Source organism: Coenobita brevimanus, chromosome 91, assembly GCF_032717465.1.
Source record: "Coenobita brevimanus isolate Jiangsu-jjx chromosome 91, ASM3271746v2, whole genome shotgun sequence".
NCBI classification, from domain to species: Eukaryota; Metazoa; Arthropoda; class Malacostraca; order Decapoda; family Coenobitidae; genus Coenobita; species Coenobita brevimanus.
Window position 1 is genome coordinate 1,308,118 of NC_137044.1, and position 24,149 is coordinate 1,332,266.

Below are 24,149 nucleotides of genomic sequence, written 5' to 3' on the forward strand. Positions count from 1 at the left end.
TGTCACTGAGAGAGACACCGGAGACGTGCGGTAATAATGGCCAAAGCTCCAGAAAAAACAATTCCTAATGGAATTAAATTTTTGTTTGGAGGTCTGTCAGGGTGAGTATGATGATCACAAGTGCTGTACACAAACGTAGATTCTGTAATGAATGTGTTAATTGTTTATTGTCAGCCTTGTAGTTTTGGACCCATAAATAAGTTTTCTTCAAGATGTCATTGATTTAAATACTAATGGCAGTTAATAAAATAGTATTACCACATGGAATGTGGTTGTAAACATGTGGAAACCTGTTGCCATTTGTTGGAATTATTTTAATTTAAAAAATCTCAAGGTCTAGATCTTCCTACACCCACTACCTCCTTTTGTTGTATTATGTACACCGCATAGCTTTACGACAGTGAACATTTCAATCAGTCTTACTGAGACACATTTAACATCCATAGCTACTATCATGGTGGTCGGTGGGGGCACCCATCATCCACTCATTGTATGTAATGATGCCTACTTCATCTCTCATGGTTTATCATTTTTCCATGCCCTCCTCTTCTTATTTCACCCATCCTCCCTGTCACTACTGTATTTATTGCTCCTCTTTCCACTTCAGGTGGTGGTACAGTACACTAAGTGGCATGCCAAATGGTTTCCTGTAACTATCGAAGCCACATCACAGTGCATTCTGTGACTTCATGTATCTCAAACACCATAACTTGATAATCTGTAAGGAGGCTTAGGCAACTTCTAAAAAAAAAAAAAAAAAAAAAAAAAAAGCCTCCCTTTAAACTGATTCACTGAGTTTATACAGGTGTACAGAAGTGAGTTTTCAAGTATGAGGAGGATCCATTTATAAACAAGGAAAATATGATCACATAAGGGATACCAGTAGGTTAGGTTAGAACAGAATAAGTTTGGATTGGTTAGCATAAAATGGGTATTTTTTTTTTTTTAAGAAGAAGGAACCAAAGGCCAGGAGCCCACAAACCATTCCTTCCAAGAAAAACAAAAAAAAAAACAAAGAGCCAAATTCAAGATCCGTTCATTTTGAGATGCTTGAACACACTGCATTTGAAAGACTGGAGATCATAGGAAGTAGGAAATACAGACAGAGTAGGGAGACAGTTCCTGAGTTGACCTGTTGCATAGATGAAGGACTGGGAGTAACGGTTAACTCTTGCATTAGAGAGTTGGTAGTGGAGGAAGAGACAAAGGTTGATGGAAGCTTTTGACTCCACCTTGTTTAGAAGAGCTGTATGTGGGGAGCCTCCCCACATATGAGAGTTGTAGTCTTCACAGGCAAATAAGACCCATGAATAAAGTCACCAGCTGTGCAGTTGTGAAGAAGGTACAGAGTTGCCATAGCACACCTAATCTCTTGGAAGCAGATTTTTACAAGAGAGGTAGCTAATATGATCATCTCAAGATTAATCCTGAGAGAATGAAGCCTCAAGTACCCACCTGATGTAGTGCTGCCTATTTCTTCCTTCACCTTTATCTCTCATCCTATTTCTCCCATCTTTCCTGTCACTTTTTATCACTTTTCTTTCCTCTTTAGATGGCTTTATATTGAGTGATAGGTGGTAAACAGTTAACCCTTTATGGGATTATGGTGTCTGGCTGTAGATAGATAGAATATTCATTCATTGATAATCCAGTCCTGTATTGCCCCATGAGGAGGATAGGATCCCAGGGCTAGGCAAGTTGGTTCTGACATTTAAGATGAGAGTGATCAGCCTAACTCATCCCTGAGTGGCATGACATGAGCAATAAACCCCTTGGATATAAACCTGCCCAGGCTCAAACTGATTAGAGCACCTTGATTACCCACTAAACCACCAGGCGCCATAATTTGGTCATGTGGTTACCAATGAGCGTAGTTAATGGTTTCCTGATGTACAGGAAACCATTTGGCATGTCACCCACTGTAGAGTCACCTGTAGGTAGAAGGAGGAGGAAAGAATGAAGGAAAGAAAGACGGAAGAGGAAGGACGAGAAGAAAGGACAGTCACCTGAGAGCAGTGCAATATCGATTGAGTGGACAGTGAGCGCCCCCACCTACCACTGCTTCTTGTCCTATCTTTCTAGATAGAATAGATAGATATTTTAAGATGATGCAGGATTGAGTTGGATATTGTTAAAAAGTAGAGGATACTCCAGCAAGGTTGAAAGATGTAAGAACTGAGTTTTTGGAGCAGTAAAAACAATAAGATTACTTTTACCTCAATCAGACATATGAGCCAGGTCAAACATTAGATGTGACATAGCCTCATCCCTTGTTTGTTGAAGTAACTGCTGAGATGGACATTGCAGGAAACAAATGGAAAGGTGAAGACTGGAGTCATCAGTGTATGAGTGGATAGGGTTAGATGTACAGCTTAGAAGGTCATTGATGAAGGAAGAGAGTTAATGATAGGACAGAGACCTGAGTAACACTACTATTGATACCCCTAGGAGAAGAATGATGGCCGTCTGCAACAGCAGCTATAAAATGACCGGAAAGGGAGCTAGAGATGGAGGCACAGACAGAAAGATAGAAAGCGTAGGAGAGCAGTTTGGAAATTAAAGATTTATGCCAGACTCGATTGAAAACCTTTGAGATGTCAGGTGCAATGGGAAAGCTTTCGCCAGTCACAAAAGGAGGATGACCAGGAGTCTGAAATGTAGGTAAGCAGATCGTCAGTGGAGCGTCCCTGGCAGAAACCAAACTGACGATCAGAAAAGTTTGTTATAGGAAAGGTGCTTTGAAATTTTTCTGTTAAGGATAGATTCAAAAACTTTTAAAGTACTTTAAAATTTTTCTGTGAAGGATAGATTCAAAAACTTGTAAAGTACAGGATGTTAAAGCAGTTGGGCAATAGTTAGAGTGCTGGGAGTGGTCACCCTTCTTCGGGTCAGGCTCATATGCCTTGTTGGTACTAAAACCAGTGATGGCAGAAAATACATCAGTTGAAGAAATTGTAATGTCAGCCATGAGGAAGTCAGAGGAGGGAAGTAATGGAGGAACAGTATCGGAATCATTGAAGATGGAATTGGAGGAGAGTCTGAGTGAAGAGCCCTGCTTTATCAGTAGAAGAAACAGCTACAGAGCCATCAGAGTGGAAAAGAAGTGAGAAGAATGTTGAGGTAAAGTTGTTAGAAAGGTTTTTGACAAAGTGCCAGAAGGAGGAGGAAAAATTTGAGTTGGAGAGTGCAGAGCATTTAGTACGAATAAAATGATTTTTAGCAGAGCAAAGAACAGACTGTTGTATCTCTTTTACTTCTCACTTCATTGTGCTACATGTAGTTAATACTCCTGGACTGATGTGGTTCATCAGGGAGGAAAGTGATAGACATGCCCTAAATGTGAAGTGGACACAGTGGAATAATAAACTAATTTTTGTCACTGATTATACCTTCTGTTCTACCAGGATGGGAGCCACCTGCTTTGTTCAGCCACTGGACCTGGTCAAGAACAGGATGCAAGTGGCCACAAGTAAGGAACACAAAACTAGTTTTCATGTCATCCGGCATGTGATCAAGAGTGAAGGGTTATTTGCCCTGTACTCAGGCCTTTCAGCTGGACTCCTGCGTCAGGCTACCTACACTACTACGCGCCTTGGCATCTACACCTTGCTCTTTGAGAAAGCTTCTGGGTGAGTGATCATAGACAGTACTTGTAGTGGGTCATGGTTCCTGATTTAACGGTCTCGGTGGGCATAGGTACAATATTCTAACCATCCCACAAGGTTATGAAGGAGTGCATGGGGGATGTGCAAATAGTATAAGGAATGCAGAAGGCGAAAGGATACTCAAGTTTGGGGAGGCAACGGACATGATTGTGTGCAACACATATTTTAGGAAAAGAGACTAGGTTAATTATGTATGAGTCTGGGGGAAATAGCGGTCAGATAGAATATTTTCTGGTTAGGAGGGCTAATAGGAGGTTAGTGAGGGATGTTAAAGTTATAGGAAGTGAAGAGTGTGTGCAGCAGCACAAACTATTGATTTGTGATATGGTGCTTAAAGAACAAGTGATGAAAAAGAGGACTTATGTACCCAGGAGGAAAATATGGAAGCTGAAAAACCAAGTAGTAAGGGAGGCCTTCTGTAGCGAGTTGAGGAGAGTGGTGGCTGAACAGGGAGCTGTAGACAGAGGCATTAATGAACAGTACAGAGCCCTCAAGAACAATTTCTTGAGAGTTACTGATGTAACATGTGGTTGGACAAGAGGACCACCAAGACATAAAGTAACTTGGTGGTGGGATGAGGGTGTAGAAGCTGCAGTTAAGGAGAAAAGAAGGCTTTTCAGGGAATGGAAGAAGGGTGGTAGCAAAGAGGAATATTTGGCTGCCAAGTGGAGGGCTAGAAGAGAGGTATACCGGGCAAAGTCTGAGTCACAGAGACTATTACTTGATAACCTAAATCATGGGGAAAGGAAAAATATGATATTTAGGGTGGCAGGTCAGGTGAAGAGGGATAATCGGGATATTATAGGTGAGCAGTGTGTGAAGAATGATGAAGGAAGGGTAGTGGTGAACAGTGAGGATATTAAAGATGCATGGAGAGAGCATTATATCCGGTTGTTGAATGAGAAGCTTGACTGGGACATGAAAGGTTTGGAGCCAGCAGATCCAGTGTCTGGCACTTGGCCTTTGATTGATACTGCTACTGTGAGTGAGGCAATAGGCAGGATGAAGGTGGGGAAGGCAGCAGATGTGTCTGGGTTGACTGCCGAAATGTTGAAGGCCTCAGGCGATATAGGGGTGAGTTTAGTCACTGACCTGATAAATATGATTATTTATGAGTGTGTTGTCCCAGATGATTGACTGAAGAGTGTAATTGTAAATGTGTATAAAGGGAAGGATGATGCCCTGGATAGAGGAAATTATAGAGATATAAAGCTTTTAGATCAGATAATGAAAGTAATGGAGAGAGTTTTAGAAGGTATGATTAGAGAAAGAGTGAATATTGATGAGATGCAGTTTGGGTTTATGCCAGGTAGGGGGACCACTGATGCTATATTCATTGTTCGACAGCTTCAAGAAAAATATATTAGTAGGAGAAGGGATCTTTATTTTGTTTTTGTTGATTTGGAAAAGGCCTTTGACAGAGTCCCTAGAGAGGTGGTGAAGTGGGCAATGAGAAAACTTGGCTTAGAGGAGTGGCTGGTTAGGGTGGTTATGGCTATGTATGTGGGTGCTCACACCCAGGTAAGAGTGAATGGAGATTTGAGTGATGAGTTTTCCGTGAATGTTGGTGTGCATCAGGGGTCAGTCTTGAGTCCCATGTTGTTTATCATGGTACTTGAAACCTTTCACGTGACTTTAGAAACGGACTGCCGTGGGAGTTGTTGTATGCTGATTATTTGGTGTTGATTGCAGAGAACGAAAGGGAAGTGGAGGAAAGGTTTTGGAAGTGGAGAGATGGTATGGGGCACAAGGGCTTAAGAGTAAATGCAGATAAAACAAAAGTGATGATATCTAGGGTTGGTGGCGGTACTGTCAAAGACGAGGGAGAGTGGCCATGTGCAGTTTGCCACGAGGGCGTGGGAAGCAATTCCATCTTGTGCGGTGTGTGTGATAAATGGGTGCATAAGAGATGTAGTGGTATCAGAGGTAGACTGCGAGATAATGCTGATTTTATGTGTACGGCATGTCGGGATAATGTTAAGATGGCATCGTGGTACAAAGTATCTTTTTGTAAGGAAGGGGTTGTTTGTTTTCTTGTCTTATACCCTTCTTTTACATAAAAATAAAGACACCGAACATGCACAGTACTGAATAGAGATTCTGAAAGGTGGACTTCACAAAGTGTTAAGATGGTGTCATGGAATGCAGTAATATTATGTAAGGAAGGGGTTGTTTGTTTTCATGTCTTGTACCCTTCTTTTACTTAAAATTAAAGAAAACAAAGACAGATATACAGTACTGAATAGAGATTCTGAAAGGTGAGTGTGTATTTTAGTAAAAAATACTCATATCAAGCAACCTTTGTATAGTCTTGGTCAAGACACTTTATTTCTCAGATCTGCCCTTTCAGAATTAGGGTGCGTCTTTCACACTGCAGCAACTAATATGCCGCGAAATATGGGTACATGTAGTGTATTGGACACAAGGTCACTGTATTGTGCTTTCCTTTTCCTGTTTCAGGATCTCACCAGTCTAATTTTGTAGTGGAAGTAAGAGTAGGACAATAATGATCACTACAGTAGAAATATGTCAGTATACTGTATTACAAATGTAAATTGCTGTGTTCCATTTACAGGCCAAATGGGGAACCACCCAACTTCTTTGTAAAGGCTGCACTAGGTATGGCAGCTGGTGTTGTGGGGTCTTTCGTTGGGACACCAGCTGAGGTTAGTGAATGATCAAACTGTATTGAATTTACTACAGTACAAACTCAAAAAATCTGAAATGCCCGGGTCCAAGAGTTTTACTGATAATGAAAAATTTTGTAATCTACAATCATGGGAACAACTAAAGAAAAGGATTGTGTAATGAGCAGCATGCACTGGACAGTATATATAATAATGGACATTGTTTTAGTAATGTATTATCTGTTATTATGTGTCCATAAAAAGGAGGGGGGGAAATCATCTTTGGATATACAGTGACTGAAGCCAACACTCCATGTCACATGAAAAATTTTGTTTTTGATAGTGAACAGATTTTGAAATTAGATTTTTGGATTTGAGAGTTTGTACTTGAATTGTTTCAGATATGTAAACACTCACTATTGTGGACATAGATTGAGTAGAACACATGCTGTCACATTGTGCAGCATTCACAAAACCGAGACAGCAATACAACATCTCAAATCAAGCGTATTTGTTTTGCAGTCCACTCCAGTGTAGATTTAGGCATCCATGCTAAGCATCTCCTCAGAGCAGTTAGTGAAGTTGTCCAACAGTGATAACAACAGCAATAGGAGAACACAAACTGTACCATGCTTACTGACACCTATCTTCTTACAGCTAAGAAGATCTGCTAAACAAGCTGCTTCCACAGGTATCTCTCATACGTATGACATCTGATGGACGTCTACCACTGGCTGAGCGAAGGAACTACAAGAATGTATTTGATGCCCTCATTAGGATGGTCAGAGAGGAAGGAGTGCTCACCTTGTGGCGAGGAGCTCTTCCTACAATGGGTCGAGCTATGGTAGTCAATGCAGCACAACTAGCATCATACTCTCAGGCTAAACAGACATTACTGGGCACAGGTGAGCATCAGAATAATACTGTATGTACTTCCTTATGTGTAGGATTCATTTTTAAAAAGTTTATTGAACAATGTTAACTCCTTCACCTTTAAATTTCTCTCCCAAGCTGAATATAACTACAGGTAATCCCTTAATTCACGCGAGGGTTACATTCCCAGACCCTTCGCGTATGTGGTAAATTCACTTATACGTTCTCCCCATGTGTGCACATAATTTCGCATGTGTATTAAGTGTATTACCGGTACATCTGAATAATACTGTTTATGCACTACATACACCTAATAAACTAGCATAAAGTATGAAAAACAACAAAAATGTTATAAATTTACCACTGAAAGCTGAGAAGCACAGGCGCAGGTGGAGACACTATCAGTCTGGTGCACTAGCCCTCACTGCCTCCCGTATGCTACATTCTCTGCCTTCTTTATTGTACGAACAGTTGACTCATTCACTCCAAACATACGGTTCCAAGACAATTCACAGGCGTAGGTGGAGACACGTTAGCACAGTCTGATGCACTAGCCCTCACTGCCTCCCGTAGGCTATGTTCTGCCTTCTTTATTGTACGAAGAGTTGACTCATTCACCCCAAACATACGATTCCGAGACAATTCACTGTCAGTTCACCGTCAAAGCATGGATGATTCCCCATCAGGACAATTCGCACCCTGGACGATTCCTCGTCATTCTATAAACATACTTGTTGTTGATTAATTAATACTTTAATAACTAATTTTCAGGGGGATTTTATAACTCATATAAGTAAAAAACTAGTGTACTCTACTTGCTAAATAAACTGGTATGTAAATAAATGACAGGGAATCGTCCTGACGGCAAATTGTCACCGACATTCCTTCCCTAAGTCTGCCCAATACTTTAACTTTCTCTGTCGGCGACATCACTTTACGAGTCCATTTTGATGTGTTACCACATGCATCACTAGCACTGCGCTTAGGGCCCATGTTGGCAAACATGGCAAGCATTCACTGGAAGACAGAAAAATAAGCCACAAATAACGACTCGCGAGTCATGCATGGTTCGACCTTTGGATTCAAACTGACTGTGTGATGCGTGGGAGACCGACCTTCCACACACACACACACATGTATGCACATGGGCAGCAGGTAGGCATGTTTATATTTTATTTATTTCACATATATTAAAATTATTGGAATACTATAATTTTGTTTTAATTATTGTACGAAAAATTCATGGATAACCGAAATCGTGTGAAAAAAGTTCACGTGAATTAAGGGATTACCTGTACTACTGTCAATCAACGGCCATCCCTGACATGAGGATAAGTTCGCTATGCAGTACAATATTGTACTACATGGAGGATGCCAAATACCTGACACATTATCACCTGCACCATAATCTTCACTGTACATTAGTGAGATCAAAAGATAGGTTGAGTAAAACAAAAATACACCCTGGCTTTGAAGTGATTAACCCTCTCGTGCACGATAAGTTTCTGTAAGTTTTCCGGCGCACGATTTTTTCTGCGAGGCCACCCGCCCCGGCTTCCCGTGCGTGGCAAATAACACGTATTCTCTCCTTATTTTCGCCACCCAAACATCAATATACTGCCATGAAACCTATGTCATCTTATTCGTTGATGTTTGTTCTAGCTGATAAGCACCACAAAGAAACAGGAAAACATGAATAAAACAACATTAGGTGGCCGTGAATAAACATTTCGCTACATCATGTTCACTTCCAAACATCACCATTCGAATGTTTTCTATCATACAGGAAAATGTTATTAGAAGTTTTGATAGAGAATTTCATCAGCTTTCTAAAGAGACAAATCTGGTTGTGATATGATTTGTAGTTTTCGAGAAAATAGCCAAAAACTGAAAGCCATTTTTGAAAAAATTCAAGGAGTTCTAATTCTGAACTTTTCTCGCACATGTTAGTTTTTTATTGCTTAATATTATGCACAATTTCACGAGCTTTCTAATAACCTAAAAATGGGTTCGATACGCCTCATAGTTTTCAAGTAAATTGCCAAAAACGACTGGGAACTCACGTCCGTACGTCACTTTCGTGATGTGCACACAGCATACACAATATTCCCGCCTCCGTAACAACGAATTCTTATCATAGACATTACATTGGTATGTCTTGTACATACGTAGAATTTACTGCTCTTTATCGTAGTTCTTACAGAAAATCGATATGTCCAATAGTTTTCGAGTAATTGCCCGACAAAGTGCGATTACTCCTCCGAGCGCTTTCGACTTTACCAAACGATGACGACCAAGGACCGGACAAAGGACATGGTAATTGGAACTTGGAATCTAAGGGGAGAGAATGGTGAGGTGAAAGAGAGAGAGAGTGTCCAGTTGCTTGAGGGTGCGAAAGTGGATGTATGTGGAATATCTATCTATCTATCTATTGCCAGACGCCTCAATCCCGTTTGGGGTGGCCACAAACAAATCGCCTCCAAGTCGCCCTGTCCCCCGCCATTTCACTGCCCTGCTCCCAACTCACACCCCCCTCTCTCATATACCTCTCCACCCCATCCCTCCATCTCATCCTCGGTCTCCCCCTCCCTCTTCCACCCTCCACCTTACTCATATACACTCTCTTCGTCAGTCTTTCACCCTCCATCCTCTCCACATGGCCAAACCACCTCAGTGTGTTCCTCACAACGCTTCCTATCACATCCACATCCACACCACAACGCTCCTTTATATCCTCATTCGTCAGCCTGTCTCTCCACGTGACTCCACAGGCTCCTTTTAAATAACTCATTTCCACTGCTCTCACTCTTGACTTGTGTCCTTCCAACAACGTCCAAGCTTCACTTCCGTATGTTAGAGTTGGTATCACAATACTGTCATGTAGTAACTTTTTTACTTCCATGCTCACTTCCCTGTTTCTTATCACTGCTTTCAAGGAACCAGCAACCTTTCTTCCCTGCTGTACCCTTTCAAGCACTTCACCCTCCAAACCTCCATCCTTACTCGTCACACTACCCAAATACTTAAATGTACTCACATTTTCCAATTCCTCACCATCCAACCTCGCTGTACATTCACTGACTTCACCTCTCTCAAAGACCATCACTTTACTCTTCCCTACATTCACCTTTAGGTTCCGTTTCTTACACACTCTCCCAAACTCATCCACCAAGCCTTGCAGCTCCCCTTCGTCTTCACTCAACAACACAGTATCATCTGCAAACAACAGTACAGGGAGTTTCCAAACACTATCCTCTCTCACCAGGGCCACTCCAACATCCACTACCCTACCTTGTACCTCTTTTATTACCCCATCCATGTAGAGATTGAACAACCATGGAGACATGACACTATCCCTGTTTCAAACCAACTTTCAAAGAGAAAAATTCACTTAGTTCACCATCCACACGCACTGCAGCCTTCGCACCATCGTACATACTCTTCACAGCATTCAACAACTTCCCATCTACTCCATATATTCTTAACACTTTCCACAATCCTTGTCTATCCACCCTGTCATATGCTTTCTCCAAATCCATGAAAGCCGCATACAACTTCTTTCCCTTCTCTAGAAACTTTTCCACTAAAGATCTAAGAATGAATATCTGATCTACACAACCTCTTCCCTTTCTAAAGCCTCCCTGTTCTTCTCCAACTAATTTCTCTGTTCTTTCTCTAACTCTGTCTATAAGTATCCTACCATACACTTTTCCTATTATACTAAGAAGACAAATGCCCCTATGATTACCACACACTTCTTTTTCCCCTTTTCCTTTGTACAAGGGAATAATTATACCTGACTTCCAATCCTCCGGGACTCTACCTTCCTCCCAGGCCAATCTGCACATCTTCCACATCCATTCTACTACTATCTCTCCCCCATGCTTCAGCATTTCACCACACACTCCATCAATTCCTGGGGTTTTCCCCGATTTAACTTTCTTCATTGCTTCCACAACTTCTATCCTACTGATTTCTTCCTGTCTTCTCACCTGCCTAGTTCTCCCAGCCATTCCCCAGCCACTTATACTCGCATTACTTCCATCCTCTACGTTCAACAATTCCTTAAAGTGTTCTCTCCATCTGCTCACTTTTTCTCCCTTCTCCACTAGTAATCTACCATTTTTATCTTTCACTCCCCTGCTAACTTCACTTCCACCCTGTCTTACTCTTTTCACTTCTCTCCAGAACATTTTCTTACAGTCCCTCCACTTTACACTCAAATTCCTTCCAAATTCCTCATCCACTCTCTTCTTACTCTCTCTTACTAATCTTTTCACCTCTCTCTTCCTTTCCACATATAACTGAAACAAAATGGAGAGGAGAAAGTGTGAGAGAATGGGAGTATGGATGGGGTATATGTGCAGGAGTAGGTGAGAATGAGAGGGCAAAGGAAGGAGTATGTATAGTTGTGAGTAAAAGATGGAAGAAGAGCATAAGACAGTATGGATCAGTTGGGTCAAGGATTGTGTGGGTAAAGTTGAAAGTTGGAATACAAATGTGGGCGATTGTGTGTGTGTGTGTATGCGCCAACGCAAGATGGAAGAGGAGCATAAGACAGTATGGATCAGTTGGGTCAAGGATTGTGTGGGTAAAGTTGAAAGTTGGAATACAAATGTGGGCGATTGTGTGTGTGTATGCGCCAACGCAAGATCGTGCTAGAAGAGTGAGAGAAGAGTTCTGGACAAATGTAGAAATGTGCATGGAAAAGTTTGGAAGGAATGAGAGAGTGTTTTTGATTGGTGATATGAATGGTAAAGTTGGGAATGTGAAGGTGGATGGAATAGTTGGTGAGTGGGGTGTGCCTGCTGAGATAGATGAGAATGGGAGTGCGTTAGTGGACATTTGTGCTGGGAGGGGATTGGTGATAGCCAATACCCTCTTCAGGCATAAAATGATCCACAGGTATACATGGCAAGTGATGAGAAGGGTGGGTGGTGAACTGAATGAAAGGAAGGCAATGATTGATTATGTGTGTGTGGATGAAAGGATGCGAAGATGTGTAAAGGATGCAAGAGTGTATAGAGGTTGGGGGAGTGGACTTTCTGACCACTACTTGGTGGTGGCCAGAATTAGAATTCAAGTAAGATGGAGGAAGAGAAGAAGGGAAAGACGAGAGGAAGGAGTAGTTGCAAGGAGAGTGGAAAGGTTACAAGAGGATGAGAAAAAGGCAGAGTATAAGAGGGAAGTGGAGGAACGATTGGGCAAATATGAATTGGAGCAGATGGGAGACGTGGAAGGTGTGCGTAGGATATTTACAGAAGAAATATGTGTAGCATGTGATGTGGTGTGTGGAAGGAAGAGAAGACGGTGGGGGGGTGCAAGGAACAGCGTGGTGGACTGAAGAGGTGAAACAGGCTGTGGCACAAAAGAAGAAAGCATACAATGAATGGTTGAGAAATAGGGGCGCGGAAGAAGTTGAGAGGCGGAAGAGAGAGTTATATGTAGAAAGAAAAAGAGAGGTGAAAAGATTAGCAAGAGAGAGTAAGAAGAGAGTGGATGAGGAATTTGGAAGGAATTTGAGTGTAAAGTGGAGGGACTGTAAGAAAATGTTCTGGAAAGAGGTGAAAAGAGTAAGACAGGGTGGAAGTGAAGTTAGCAGGGGAGTGAAAGATAAAAATGGTAGATTACTAGTGGAGAAGGGAGAAAAAGTGAGCAGATGGAGAGAACACTTTAAGGAATTGTTGAACGTAGAGGATGGAAGTAATGCGAGTATAAGTGGCTGGGGAATGGCTGGGAGAAGGAGGGAGGTGAGAAGACAGGAAGAAATCAGTAGGATAGAAGTTGTGGAAGCAATGAAGAAAGTTAAATCAGGGAAAGCCCCAGGAATTGATGGAGTGTGTGGTGAAATGCTGAAGCATGGGGGAGAGATAGTAGTAGAATGGATGTGGAAGATGTGCAGATTGGCCTGGGAGGAAGGTAGAGTCCTGAAGGATTGGAAGTCAGGTATAATTATTCCCTTGTACAAAGGAAAAGGGGAAAAAGAAGTGTGTGGTAATCATAGGGGCATTTGTCTTCTTAGTATAATAGGAAAAGTGTATGGTAGGATACTTATTGACAGAGTTAGAGAAAGAACAGAGAAATTAGTTGGAGAAGAACAGGGAGGCTTTAGGAAGGGAAGAGGTTGTGTAGATCAGATATTCATTCTTAGATCTTTAGTGGAAAAGTTTCTAGAGAAGGGAAAGAAGTTGTATGCGGCTTTCATGGATTTGGAGAAAGCATATGACAGGGTGGATAGACAAGGATTGTGGAAAGTGTTAAGAATATATGGAGTAGATGGGAAGTTGTTGAATGCTGTGAAGTGTATGTACGATGGTGTGAAGGCTGCAGTGCGTGTGGATGGTGAACTAAGTGAATTTTTCTCTTTGAAAGTTGGTTTGAAACAGGGATGTGTCATGTCTCCATGGTTGTTCAATCTGTACATGGATGGGGTAATAAAAGAGGTACAAGGTAGAGTAGTGGGTGTTGGAGTGGCCCTGGTGAGAGAGGATAGTGTTTGGAAACTCCCTGTACTGTTGTTTGCAGATGATACTGTGTTGTTGAGTGAAGACGAAGGGGAGCTGCAAGGCTTGGTGGATGAGTTTGAGAGAGTGTGTAAGAAACGGAATCTAAAGGTGAATGTAGGGAAGAGTAAAGTGATGGTCTTTGAGAGAGGTGAAGTCAGTGAATGTACAGCGAGGTTGGATGGTGAGGAATTGGAAAACGTGAGTACGTTTAAGTACTTGGGTAGTGTGATGAGTAAGGATGGAGGTTTGGAGGGTGAAGTGCTTGAAAGGGTACAGCAGGGAAGAAAGGTTGCTGGTTCTTTGAAAACAGTGATAAGAAACAGGGAAGTGAGCATGGAAGTGAAAAAGTTACTACATGACAGTATTGTGATACCAACTCTAACATACGGAAGTGAAGCTTGGACGTTGTTGGAAGGACACAAGTCAAGAGTGAGAGCAGTGGAAATGAGTTATTTAAGAGGAGCCTGTGGAGTCACATGGAGAGACAGGCTGACGAATGAGGATATAAAGGAGCGTTGTGGTGTTGATGTGGATGTGATAGGAAGCGTTATGAGGAACACACTGAGGTGGTTTGGCCATGTGGAGAGGATGGAGGGTGAAAGACTGACGAAGAGAGTGTATGTGAGTGAGGTGGAGAGGGGAAGAGGGAGGGGGAGGCCGAGGATGAGATGGAGGGATTGGGTGGAGAGGTACATGAGAGAGGGGGGTTTGAGTTGGGAGCAGGGCAGTGAAATGGCGGGGGACAGGGCAACTTGGAGGCGATTTGTTTGTGGCCACCCCAAACGGGATTGAGGCGTCTGGCAATAGATAGATAGATAGATAGTTTGTTCCTCCAACTTTTCCAAAGAAAATGCTCCCAAAGGCTTATACTCTGCAAATGAACATAAGTAGAATTTACTGCTCTTTATCATGGTTCTTACGGGAAATTGATACGTCCAATAGTATTGCAGTAATTAGACGACAAACCTAGAATACTTGTACTCCTCTTCACCCGCACGCGAGGTAAAAAACATTCTTTCCCTGCCTCACCCACGGTTACACATTTTTGCTCATTATGTTTTGTTATTTTCTTTTTTTACTCAAAATATACACGTAAAATGTCAAGGTTTTTGATAGTGCTGTCAGAAACTCGACATGACCACTAGTCTTTTTGCTAGGTTCTGATACTGAAGCTGAACTTTCTTCCATCTCATGTGTGTATGTAAAAAACCTTACTTATTTGTGTAAAAAATAACTATAGAAACAGGTCAATATACAAATGAACAAAATGTGGAGAACTCACTTCCTCCAGAGGTGTTGAGATGCTGGCAGTAGCTTGAAGATGAGGAGTTATGTAGTGTGTGAGCATGTGTAGGTGAGTGTGTGTGTGTGTGTGTGGGTGAGTGTGTGTGCGTGGGTGTGAGTGTGTGTGCGTGGGTGTGTGTGTCTGTGGCTGTGGCGTATTTTCTTCTCTCCTTGCGATACATTTGCCTAAAACACATGCAATGCACACAATGGATTTCTCCACGAACATTCGCTGCATGACATGCGTATGTATATGTGGCTGTGGCATATTTCTTGTCTCTTACACTTGCACTATGTTTTAGCTAAGTCAGTCAGTGCATGAAATATTGTATATGAGAGAGGGGGGTGTGAGTTGGGAGCAGGGCAGTGAAATGGCAGGGGACAGGGCGACTTGGAGGCGATTTGTTTGTGGCCACCCCAAACGGGATTGAGGCATGTGGCAATAGTTAGATAGATAGATTTATGTGTTTGATAAATGAGAAATTACTGTATGTTGTATTCTTCTTCAGGTGAAATTTCTTCAGTTTTTCAGTGTCATGCAAATCAACAGGTTACTTCAATGAGAACATCTTCCTTCACTTCTGTGCTTCCATGATCTCTGGTTTGGTCACCACTGCAGCCTCCATGCCTGTTGATATTGCTAAGACCAGGTTAGTGAAAGTTTCTGTAAATGTGTTTTAATATGAGTAGAATGGCGGAAAAAAGAAAGTTGCTGTTCTGCTCTTGGAAAGTTAGAGCAGATGCATTGATTCAAGGCTTGTGTGCTATGTGTCTTAAGATATGGATGTATACTCTATGTGTAGGTAAATGTATATATGTTTTTTGCTCCAGGAAACAAGTATGCAGAGAAAGGGATGGAAGAAAATACTTTTGGAGGGGAAAGGTGAATGTGTGCCAAAGAAAAACAGAAATGCTAAATAACGATTGTTCTGGGAGATATGACGTGAACCATGGGAAACTTGGGGACTGCTCAAGTCACGGAGAGGGAGGAAACCATAGAAAAAGTTTTTCACTCTCTTATAACAGAAAGTATTCCATCCATCATCCAATCCCATGCCGCTCCATGAGGAGCGTAGGAGCCTGGGGCAAGGCAAGTTAGATCTGACATTTAAGGTGAGAGTGACCAGCCTCACTCATTCGAGTGGCATTATATGAGCGATAAACCCCAACCACCCCTTGGATATAAACATACATAGGCTCAATCCGATTGGAGCACCTTCATTACCCACTAAACCACCAGGCGGCATAATTTGGTTTTATGGTTACCACCCAGCGCAGCAAATGGTCTCCTGGTGCACAGGAAACCATTTGGCTTGTCATTCAGTGTCGAGTCGCCCACAGGCAGAAGGAAGAGGAAAGAGTGAAGGAAAGAAAGAAAGAAGTGGGAGTGTAAAGTCACCCATAGGCAGAAGGAAGAGGAAAGAAAGAAGAGGAAAAAAGGAAGAGAGGAAAGGGCAGACACTCAAAGCAGCACTACATTGAATGAGTGGATAGTGAACACCCCCACGTACCATAGAAAGTATTCCTTAAGCTTAATAAAATCATATGATGACAGTAAGGATAACATATAAAGATGTTCTTACACTGGGAGAGAACTTTTCATCCCTTCAGATTGAGATGTTTTACCTAAGTTGAACAGAGTCTTCTGTGTCATGGTAGCTAGAATGTGTCTTTGTACTAAAGAGCTTGATAGAAGTTTGAACAGGAAGCACAGTGTTATTAGCAAAGTTTTGTTTTGAGAATATTATATAAATACTTGACAAGACAGGGGAACATTAATATGAACAATAAGCATTTAGATATTTCGTAGTAGTGGATGTAAGGCTGAGGTAAAGTTATTGATGCACAGGCAAGTAGATGGACATTTCCAAGATGAGATCATTGTATAGTATTGAAGATTGCAATTTAGAATAAGTTAAGTTGGTGAGTAACCCAAGTCTTTCTGATGGAGCAGACTCATCAACTGCAGGCAAGTAACTGCCTCTGCAGGGTTGTTCATTGCAGGGAATTGATGCTTCCTTGCAGCAGACAGTGCTTTGCCACAGTGAGGTGTGGGGAAGACTATGTAGAAGAGAGAAGTCAGTGTTGTAAGAATGGGTAAAGGTAAAGGACCTGGAGATAAATGAAATTGAGAAATAATTTAAGTGATAGATAATGTAGGTGGGTGGGGGCACCCATCATCCACTCACTCAGTGTAGTGTTGCCTGATGATCTCTACACTGAGTGACAAGCCAAATGGTTTCCTGTACCCAGGAAACCTTTTACAATGCAGGGTGGTAACCATATAACCAGGGTTTCTGGCTGGGTTAAATGTCCCCCAGATTCCTCTACCATCTATCCATCCATCATTCAGTCCTACGTTGCCCCATGAGGAGCATAGGAGCCTGGGGCTAGGCAAGTTGGTCCTGACATTTAAGGTGAGAGTGACCGGCCTCAATCATCCCTGAGTGGCATTATGTGAACAGTAAACCCCAACTACCTCTTGGATATAAACCTTCACTGGCTCAATCCGATTGGAGCACCGTAATCACCCACTAAACCACCAGGTGCCAGAATTTGGTTATATGGTTACCACCCAGCATAGTAAATGGTTTCCTGGTGTACAGGAAACCATTTGGCTTGTCACTCAGTGTTGAGTCACCCACAGGCAGAAGGAAGAGAAAAGAATGAAGGAAAGAAAGACAGAAGAGGGAGTGTAAAGTCACCCGTAGGCAGAAGGATGAGGAAAGAATGATGGAGAGAAAGACAGAAAAGGATGGAGGAGAAGAAAGGGCAGACACCCGAGAGCAGCACTACATTGAGTGAATGGATGGTGAGTGCCCCCACCTACCACAAATTCCCCTACCTAAAATCATTAAATCATGGCAGACGTTTCAGAGGGCCTCGGAGAGCCCAGCTCTTGCCCAGGGCCCCAACCAAATGGGTAGATTCACATGGCCACGTGGAATGTGAGAGGTGTGAATTAGGAGAGCAAGAGGGTGGAAGTAGTGAATGTGTTCAAGAGTGCAAGATATGCCGAGATGCCATTGTGTGAAACAAAGATGAAAGGGTGTGATGTGGAGGAGTGGGAGGGTGTAAAATGTGTAAGATCAGGCATGAATGGATGAGGAAGATGCAAGGAAGGAGTTGCTTTTTTGATGAATGAAGTCTGGCAGAGTGGAATGAGAGACTACAAATGTGTCAGCTCGAGATGTATGTAGGTCAAGTTCAAGTTTGAAGAGGTGAAAGTGGCATTGATTGTAGCAAATGAACCGTGTGTTAACAGAAGTGAGACAAAATGACAGGTTTTGGGATGAGCTGGATGAAGTAGTAGGAAAAATGCCTTGGAGTTATCAAGTGTTTCCAATGGTTGACATGAATGGGAGAAAAGGCACTGGTCCTGTGAATGATATAATGGGTAATAATGGAGTACCAGGAGAGAATGATAATGGGAAGTGACTGAAGGACATGCGTCAATTAAGGAGGTCGTCCATTCATAATTCTTTTATCAAACACAGAGATGCACATAAATATACGTGGTATAGAGGGAATGGAGATCGTGTTGAAAGGAGCCTGATCGATGCTGGGAAGTTTTGCTGATACAATGGTAGTGAGAAGAAGATTTAGATGCTTGTCAGATAATATGATTGTGGCATGCAATATCAGTCTGAGAGGAGTGAGGTGGACCAAGAGAGAGAGTAGCAGTCAGGGAGAGACTGAACATTGAGAAGCTGTGGATCAAAGAAGTGGCAGATGAATACGGGGCCAAAGTAGGGGAGGAGTTAGAATCAGTGAATTGGAATGAAATGGATCTGGACAGCTTGTGGAATGCATATAGGGATTGCTTAGTTAGGATTGCTTAAGTGGTGTGTGGTGTGGCGAGAGTAACAACAAAGAAGAAAGGTATGGCATGGTGGGATGAGGAGATTAAGAGAGCAGTGAAGGAAAAGAGAAGTGGCTAGAGTGGATTCAGAACAGGGGTTCAGTTGAAATAAGAAATGAATACATTGAGAGCATGAAGCACGTAAAGAGACTAGTGAAGAGGAGAAAGGAGGAGGTAAATGATGATCCTGGAAGAAAAGTGAATGCAAAATACTCTGAAAATAGGTAGTTACTTTGGGAAGAGGTGCAGAAATGTTGAAGTGATGTGGAAAGAAAAGTGAAAATGTGAAGGCTGTAAGTGGTACATTATTAACCCATGGAGATGAAGTAGGGACCAGATGGAAAGAATATTATGAAAGTCTGATGAATGGGAATGGAGAGAGCAAAGCAACTGTTAGTGTGATTGGTTTTGGGGGTGTACAGAGAAGGAATGTAGTACCAGGAAATGTGACATTCTCAGAGGTGATATATGCTGTGAAACATCCAAAAAAATGGGAAAGCAGCTGGGGTTGATAAGATGTATGCAGAGATGATTAAGTGTAGTGGAGAGAGTGGAATGAGGTGCTTCGTTGGAAATATGTAAGAAGGCATGGATGAGTGAAACTGTGCCAGCAGAGTGGAGAAAGGCTGTGATTGTCCTCTTGTACAAAAATAAAGGTGAACGAAGTGGGTGCAAGAATTATCGTGGCATAGGTCTTTTCAGTGTTGTATGGAAGTTATATGGATGAGTTATTACAGAGAAAGTAGAAAGATATCAGAAGTCCTAGTGAGTGATGAACAGGGTGGCATTAGAAGTGGCAGAGGATGTGTGGATCAAATATTTGCAGACAGATAGTGGAGAAGGCATGTGAGGAGGACTATAAGGTGTTTATGGCATTTATGGATCTGGAAAAAGCATACAACATATTAGACAGAGAAGGTTGGTGGAAGGTTTTGTGCATGTACAGTGTAGATGGTAAGCTGTAAGTTGCCATCAAGAATTCATATTAGGGTAGTGAGGCATGTGTATGGCTAAATGGACATCTAAGTGAATTGTTCACGATCATTGTGGGCACAAGGTTGTGTGAGATCCCTGTGGTTGTTCAATATATTTATGGATATGGGTGATGAGAGAAGTAAAAACACACGAGTAATGGAGAGAGGGATGGCATTGGTAACGAATGGTGATGGATGGAATATAGTATCTTAAATTTGTTGTATGCTGTTGATGTAGTGCTACTTGCAAATTCCTGACAAGAGCTTGGTAGACTAGTGCTGAGTTTTGTAGATGTCTGTGAATGTCGTGCCTTGAGAGTAAATTTAGGTAAGAGGAAAGTGATGGTTACTGAGAGAGAAGTAGGCTCCCAGTGTGATGTTACAATGAATGGAGAGGGACTGGAATTGGTGAGAGAGTTCAAATACCTGGATAGAGTGATAGAAAAAAGAGGAAAATGTGCAGAAGTGGAAAGTAGAGTGACACAAGGAAGGAAAGTAGCTGGTGCTATGAAGGCCTTACTGTACATTCAGTGGCGTCATTTCTCTTGAAAAAATATTTGGTGGGGGGGGGGAGGTTGACTTTGAAGGCCTTTGACCAAGTTACACAGCACCATGCTTTGTGCCCAAATATAGAGAGGCACTGCTTGTGGAAAATGAGTATCAGTTGGAAACGATATATTGAATTACTGGTATTTAGGAAACTTAGCAGGAAGCATACTAATGTATAGTGTATTCCAAGTCATACAGTGATTACGGCGACTTCATTTCCATAGTTATATTTTTAGTGTAATTTTTCTTCTGTTTTGTCAGCTGCTGTATTAATCATACAATAATTTGCAGTGCACATATAATTAACTGAGATTCATTGTTTCTTGTCATTATACTGTCCATGGTGCAACTTCATAGAGTATTTGCCACCAGTTAGTAGTCCTTAAAAATTTAAATTTTTGCAGGATTCAGAATATGAAGATGATTGATGGAAAGCCAGAGTACAAGGGAGCAGTGGATGTGCTGATGAAAGTCATTAGAAAAGAAGGATTCTTCTCTCTGTGGAAAGGCTTCACACCATACTACATGCGTCTTGGTCCACACACAGTCCTTACCTTCATATTCCTTGAGCAGATGAATCTCATGTACAAGAAATATGTTCTTGGAGATGCTAATGCCAAGGGAGGAGGATTGTGAAGAGGGCTGATTGTATTTTGGATGTAGTGTGTACTGTAGCTAAATCAGGTCTAGTCCATTGAGTATAGCAGTATCATACATTATTGGGAATTGTTTGGCTTACCTATGTTTTCTTCAATGATGTATGTAATTTGTTTTGCTTGTTTTTCACCTCCAAAAATGCAGTTTGTATAAGTTTATACACGCATTTTTCCACCAGGCAAATTTTCGGCCATGGGTCAGTGCAATTATTCACCCATTGATGTCTAAAATGGTTGTGATTTTAAATTATTTAATATTGCAAACCCCCAAGAACATTGAAATGTTACCACAGCCATACGCCAGTATACTAAATGAAAAATATACCTGTACTGGCATAATTGTTGGGAAAATATACCTGTATGTGAAAATGCTCATAATACCGTGGTCTACTGAAAGGTCCAGTTTTCTTCTACAGGGTGTGTAAGAAAATTGGCCAGTTGTCAGTGCAGTGGTACCACTTGTTATATGCAGCTCCCATTACATCAAATGGGATTGTCCTGCATGATGTCCGTTTACAGTACTTTGTTAACCCCTACACCGCGGGCATGTTTACCAATGTTTTGCGTATGCCACGGGGTTATTCGGGCTCCGACAGACTCTCAAAAAATATTTGCCAAAAATCAGTTATTAGTCCTAGAATATTAAAATTACATATGCTTATGGCACATACCTTCAGCTTTCTCCTGGAATGTTTGTTGAGCTTTCGTCCATTACCGTAGGACTTGTGGAGACCTCTGAAGTTGGGTAACGAAGTCTCCACTTTACACTTCCCAACAACCCGTAATATGATTACCACAGCCAGATATCAGCTACACAGATCATACATCATTCAGGTCATGATAATTAGTATTGAAATTGTAACATACAGGGTGTTACAAAAAGACTGGGACAGCTTTGGTTGTTAATGTGTGTAGACTTGGAAATCCTGGAACCATACCATTTAATTAGTGCAGCCATAATAGCTCCCCCCTTCCTCCACTAAGCATAGTGGCTTCCACCAGTTTGCATGCAGCTTTGACCTGAGCATTTAGATCTGCAAGTTTGCCACCTTGGGCCTGTAGACCATATCTTTGACAGACCCCCCACAAAAAATAAAGTGGAGGGGAGGGGGAGGTGTTATGCCAGATGATCATCATGACAAAGTTATTGATCTGCCTCGGCAAGTCTAGCCATCATACTTAGCCAAACATGGGAAAATGTCTTATATGCAACAGAGTGCAGTGAAGATGGTCCAACTTAGTATGAAAGAGTTTAAATGAAATATTAAGGGGACAGTTGATTTACAGTGTATCACATCTCTACCTTTTCTATACCATTGATAGCCATTGCTGAATGGATCTTAATGACTGAAGTTAAGTTTGTGAGATTGTATGGGATATAACTAAGATTTATGCATAAATAAATCAGATGTGAAACTTTAGTATAAGTAGATGATGGTGTACCTGTAAGTTATAATACAGAGGAGTAGTATTACCTCGATTTCATTGTGGTATGCTACGTGGATGAGTCATTAATATAGATCCTTGAATCCAAGTGATATCCCTTCCAATTTATTATTGCAGCTACCAGACAACACATTCAATCAAGGAAAGGCCTCTCTTATTGAAGGAGTTCATTAAGACTTGAGTTTATGAAGACTGTGTTAAATGTGTTAAAAAACTATTGTAAGTTTTATAAAATCATAAGGAGATGGCAAGAACATAATGAAGAATATGTTCGAGGCTAAATGTGTTATGGAGCCATGAATATCTCCATACCAAGTGCATACATCTGACCTTTCAGGTCCACAGTTGAGGTGTAAGATGGCATGGCTCGTTTCATTTCATTTCGTTTTGTTTCATTTTTGAAGGCTTCAACATGCTTGCATGCGTTGACCTTGGCTGATTTCCACGCCGCACGATCTATGGCAGCCTCTCTCTACAGTCCCTTAACCCTGAGGTCACACTTAATGACCTCTTCTCACGTCTTTCTCGGTCTACCTCTCGCAACCCCACCCCCAACATTAACACCTCTCACCTTGTGCACCCAATTATCATCCCCCATCCTCTCGACATGCCCAAACCACCTCAGTCTACCTCTTCTCATCACAACACCAATACACTCCAGTCCCATCCTACCTCTCAACTCCTCCATCATAAACCTAGTCCCCCCAAGCCTTGCTCGCAGGGACTTACTGCACGTCCACCTAATCATTGTCATTTCTCTACATTTGAGCTTGCGAATATCCTCTTCCTTAACTGCCTTGGTTTCACAACCATACAGCATCACACTCCTAACACATGCTGCATACAAAGACCCCTTAGCACATAGGGAGAGTCCTCCCAGTGTCAGGAGAGGCAACAGCTTCCTGAACTTTTCCAACCACTTCTCACTCTAGCCACAGAGCTAGCTCCAACCCCACCTCCAGCACACAACATGTCTTCCAAATAACAAAACTCTTTCCACACATTCAAAACTCTCACCAGCAAGTTTAATCCTTTCACACCTGACAATCTCCACCTGCTCTTCCCGACACGCCGCACACATAAAATCAGCGTTATCTTGCAGTGTACCTCTGATACCACTACTTCTCTTGTGCACCCATTTATCACAGACACTGCACAAGATGAAATTACTTCCCACACCCTTTTGGCAAACTGCACATGGCCACTCTCCCTCATCTTTGACAGTACCACCACCAACCCTAGATATCATCACTTCTGTTTTATCTGCATTTACCCTTAAGCCCTTGTGCCGCATACCATCTCTCCACTTCCTGTATCTTTCCTCCCCCTCCCTTTCATTCTCTGCAATCAGCTACAAATCGTCAGCATACATCACCTCCCATGGGAGTCTGTTTCTGAAGTCACGTGAGAGGGCTTCAAGTACTATGATAAACAACATGGGACTCAAAACTGACCCCTGCTGCACACCAACATTCACGGAAAACTCATCACTCAAATCTCTATTCACTCTTGCCTGGCTGCGAGCACCCACATACATAGCCGTAACCACCCTAACCAGCCACTCCTCCAAGCCAAGCTTTCTCATTGCCCACTTCACCACCTCTCTAGGGACTCTGTCAAAGGCCTTTTCCAAATCAACAAAGACAAAATTCAGATCCTTTTTCTTCCCAATACATTTTTCCTGAAGCAGTCAAACAATGAATATGG

General features: G+C 42.0%; 1 protein-coding gene across 1 annotated transcript; it reads left to right on the forward strand.

Moving 5' to 3' along the window:
* Positions 1–18: 18 nt before the first annotated feature.
* LOC145411822 (mitochondrial 2-oxoglutarate/malate carrier protein-like) lies at positions 19–23,787 on the forward strand. The gene is made up of 6 exons (XM_080281783.1): positions 19–101; positions 3,405–3,629; positions 6,241–6,331; positions 6,984–7,197; positions 15,506–15,605; positions 20,745–23,787. Exons 1-6 carry the CDS (start codon positions 37–39, stop codon positions 20,974–20,976), a joined length of 927 nt encoding a protein of 308 aa, XP_080137909.1. The 5' UTR covers positions 19–36; the 3' UTR covers positions 20,977–23,787.
* Positions 23,788–24,149: the final 362 nt, after the last annotated feature.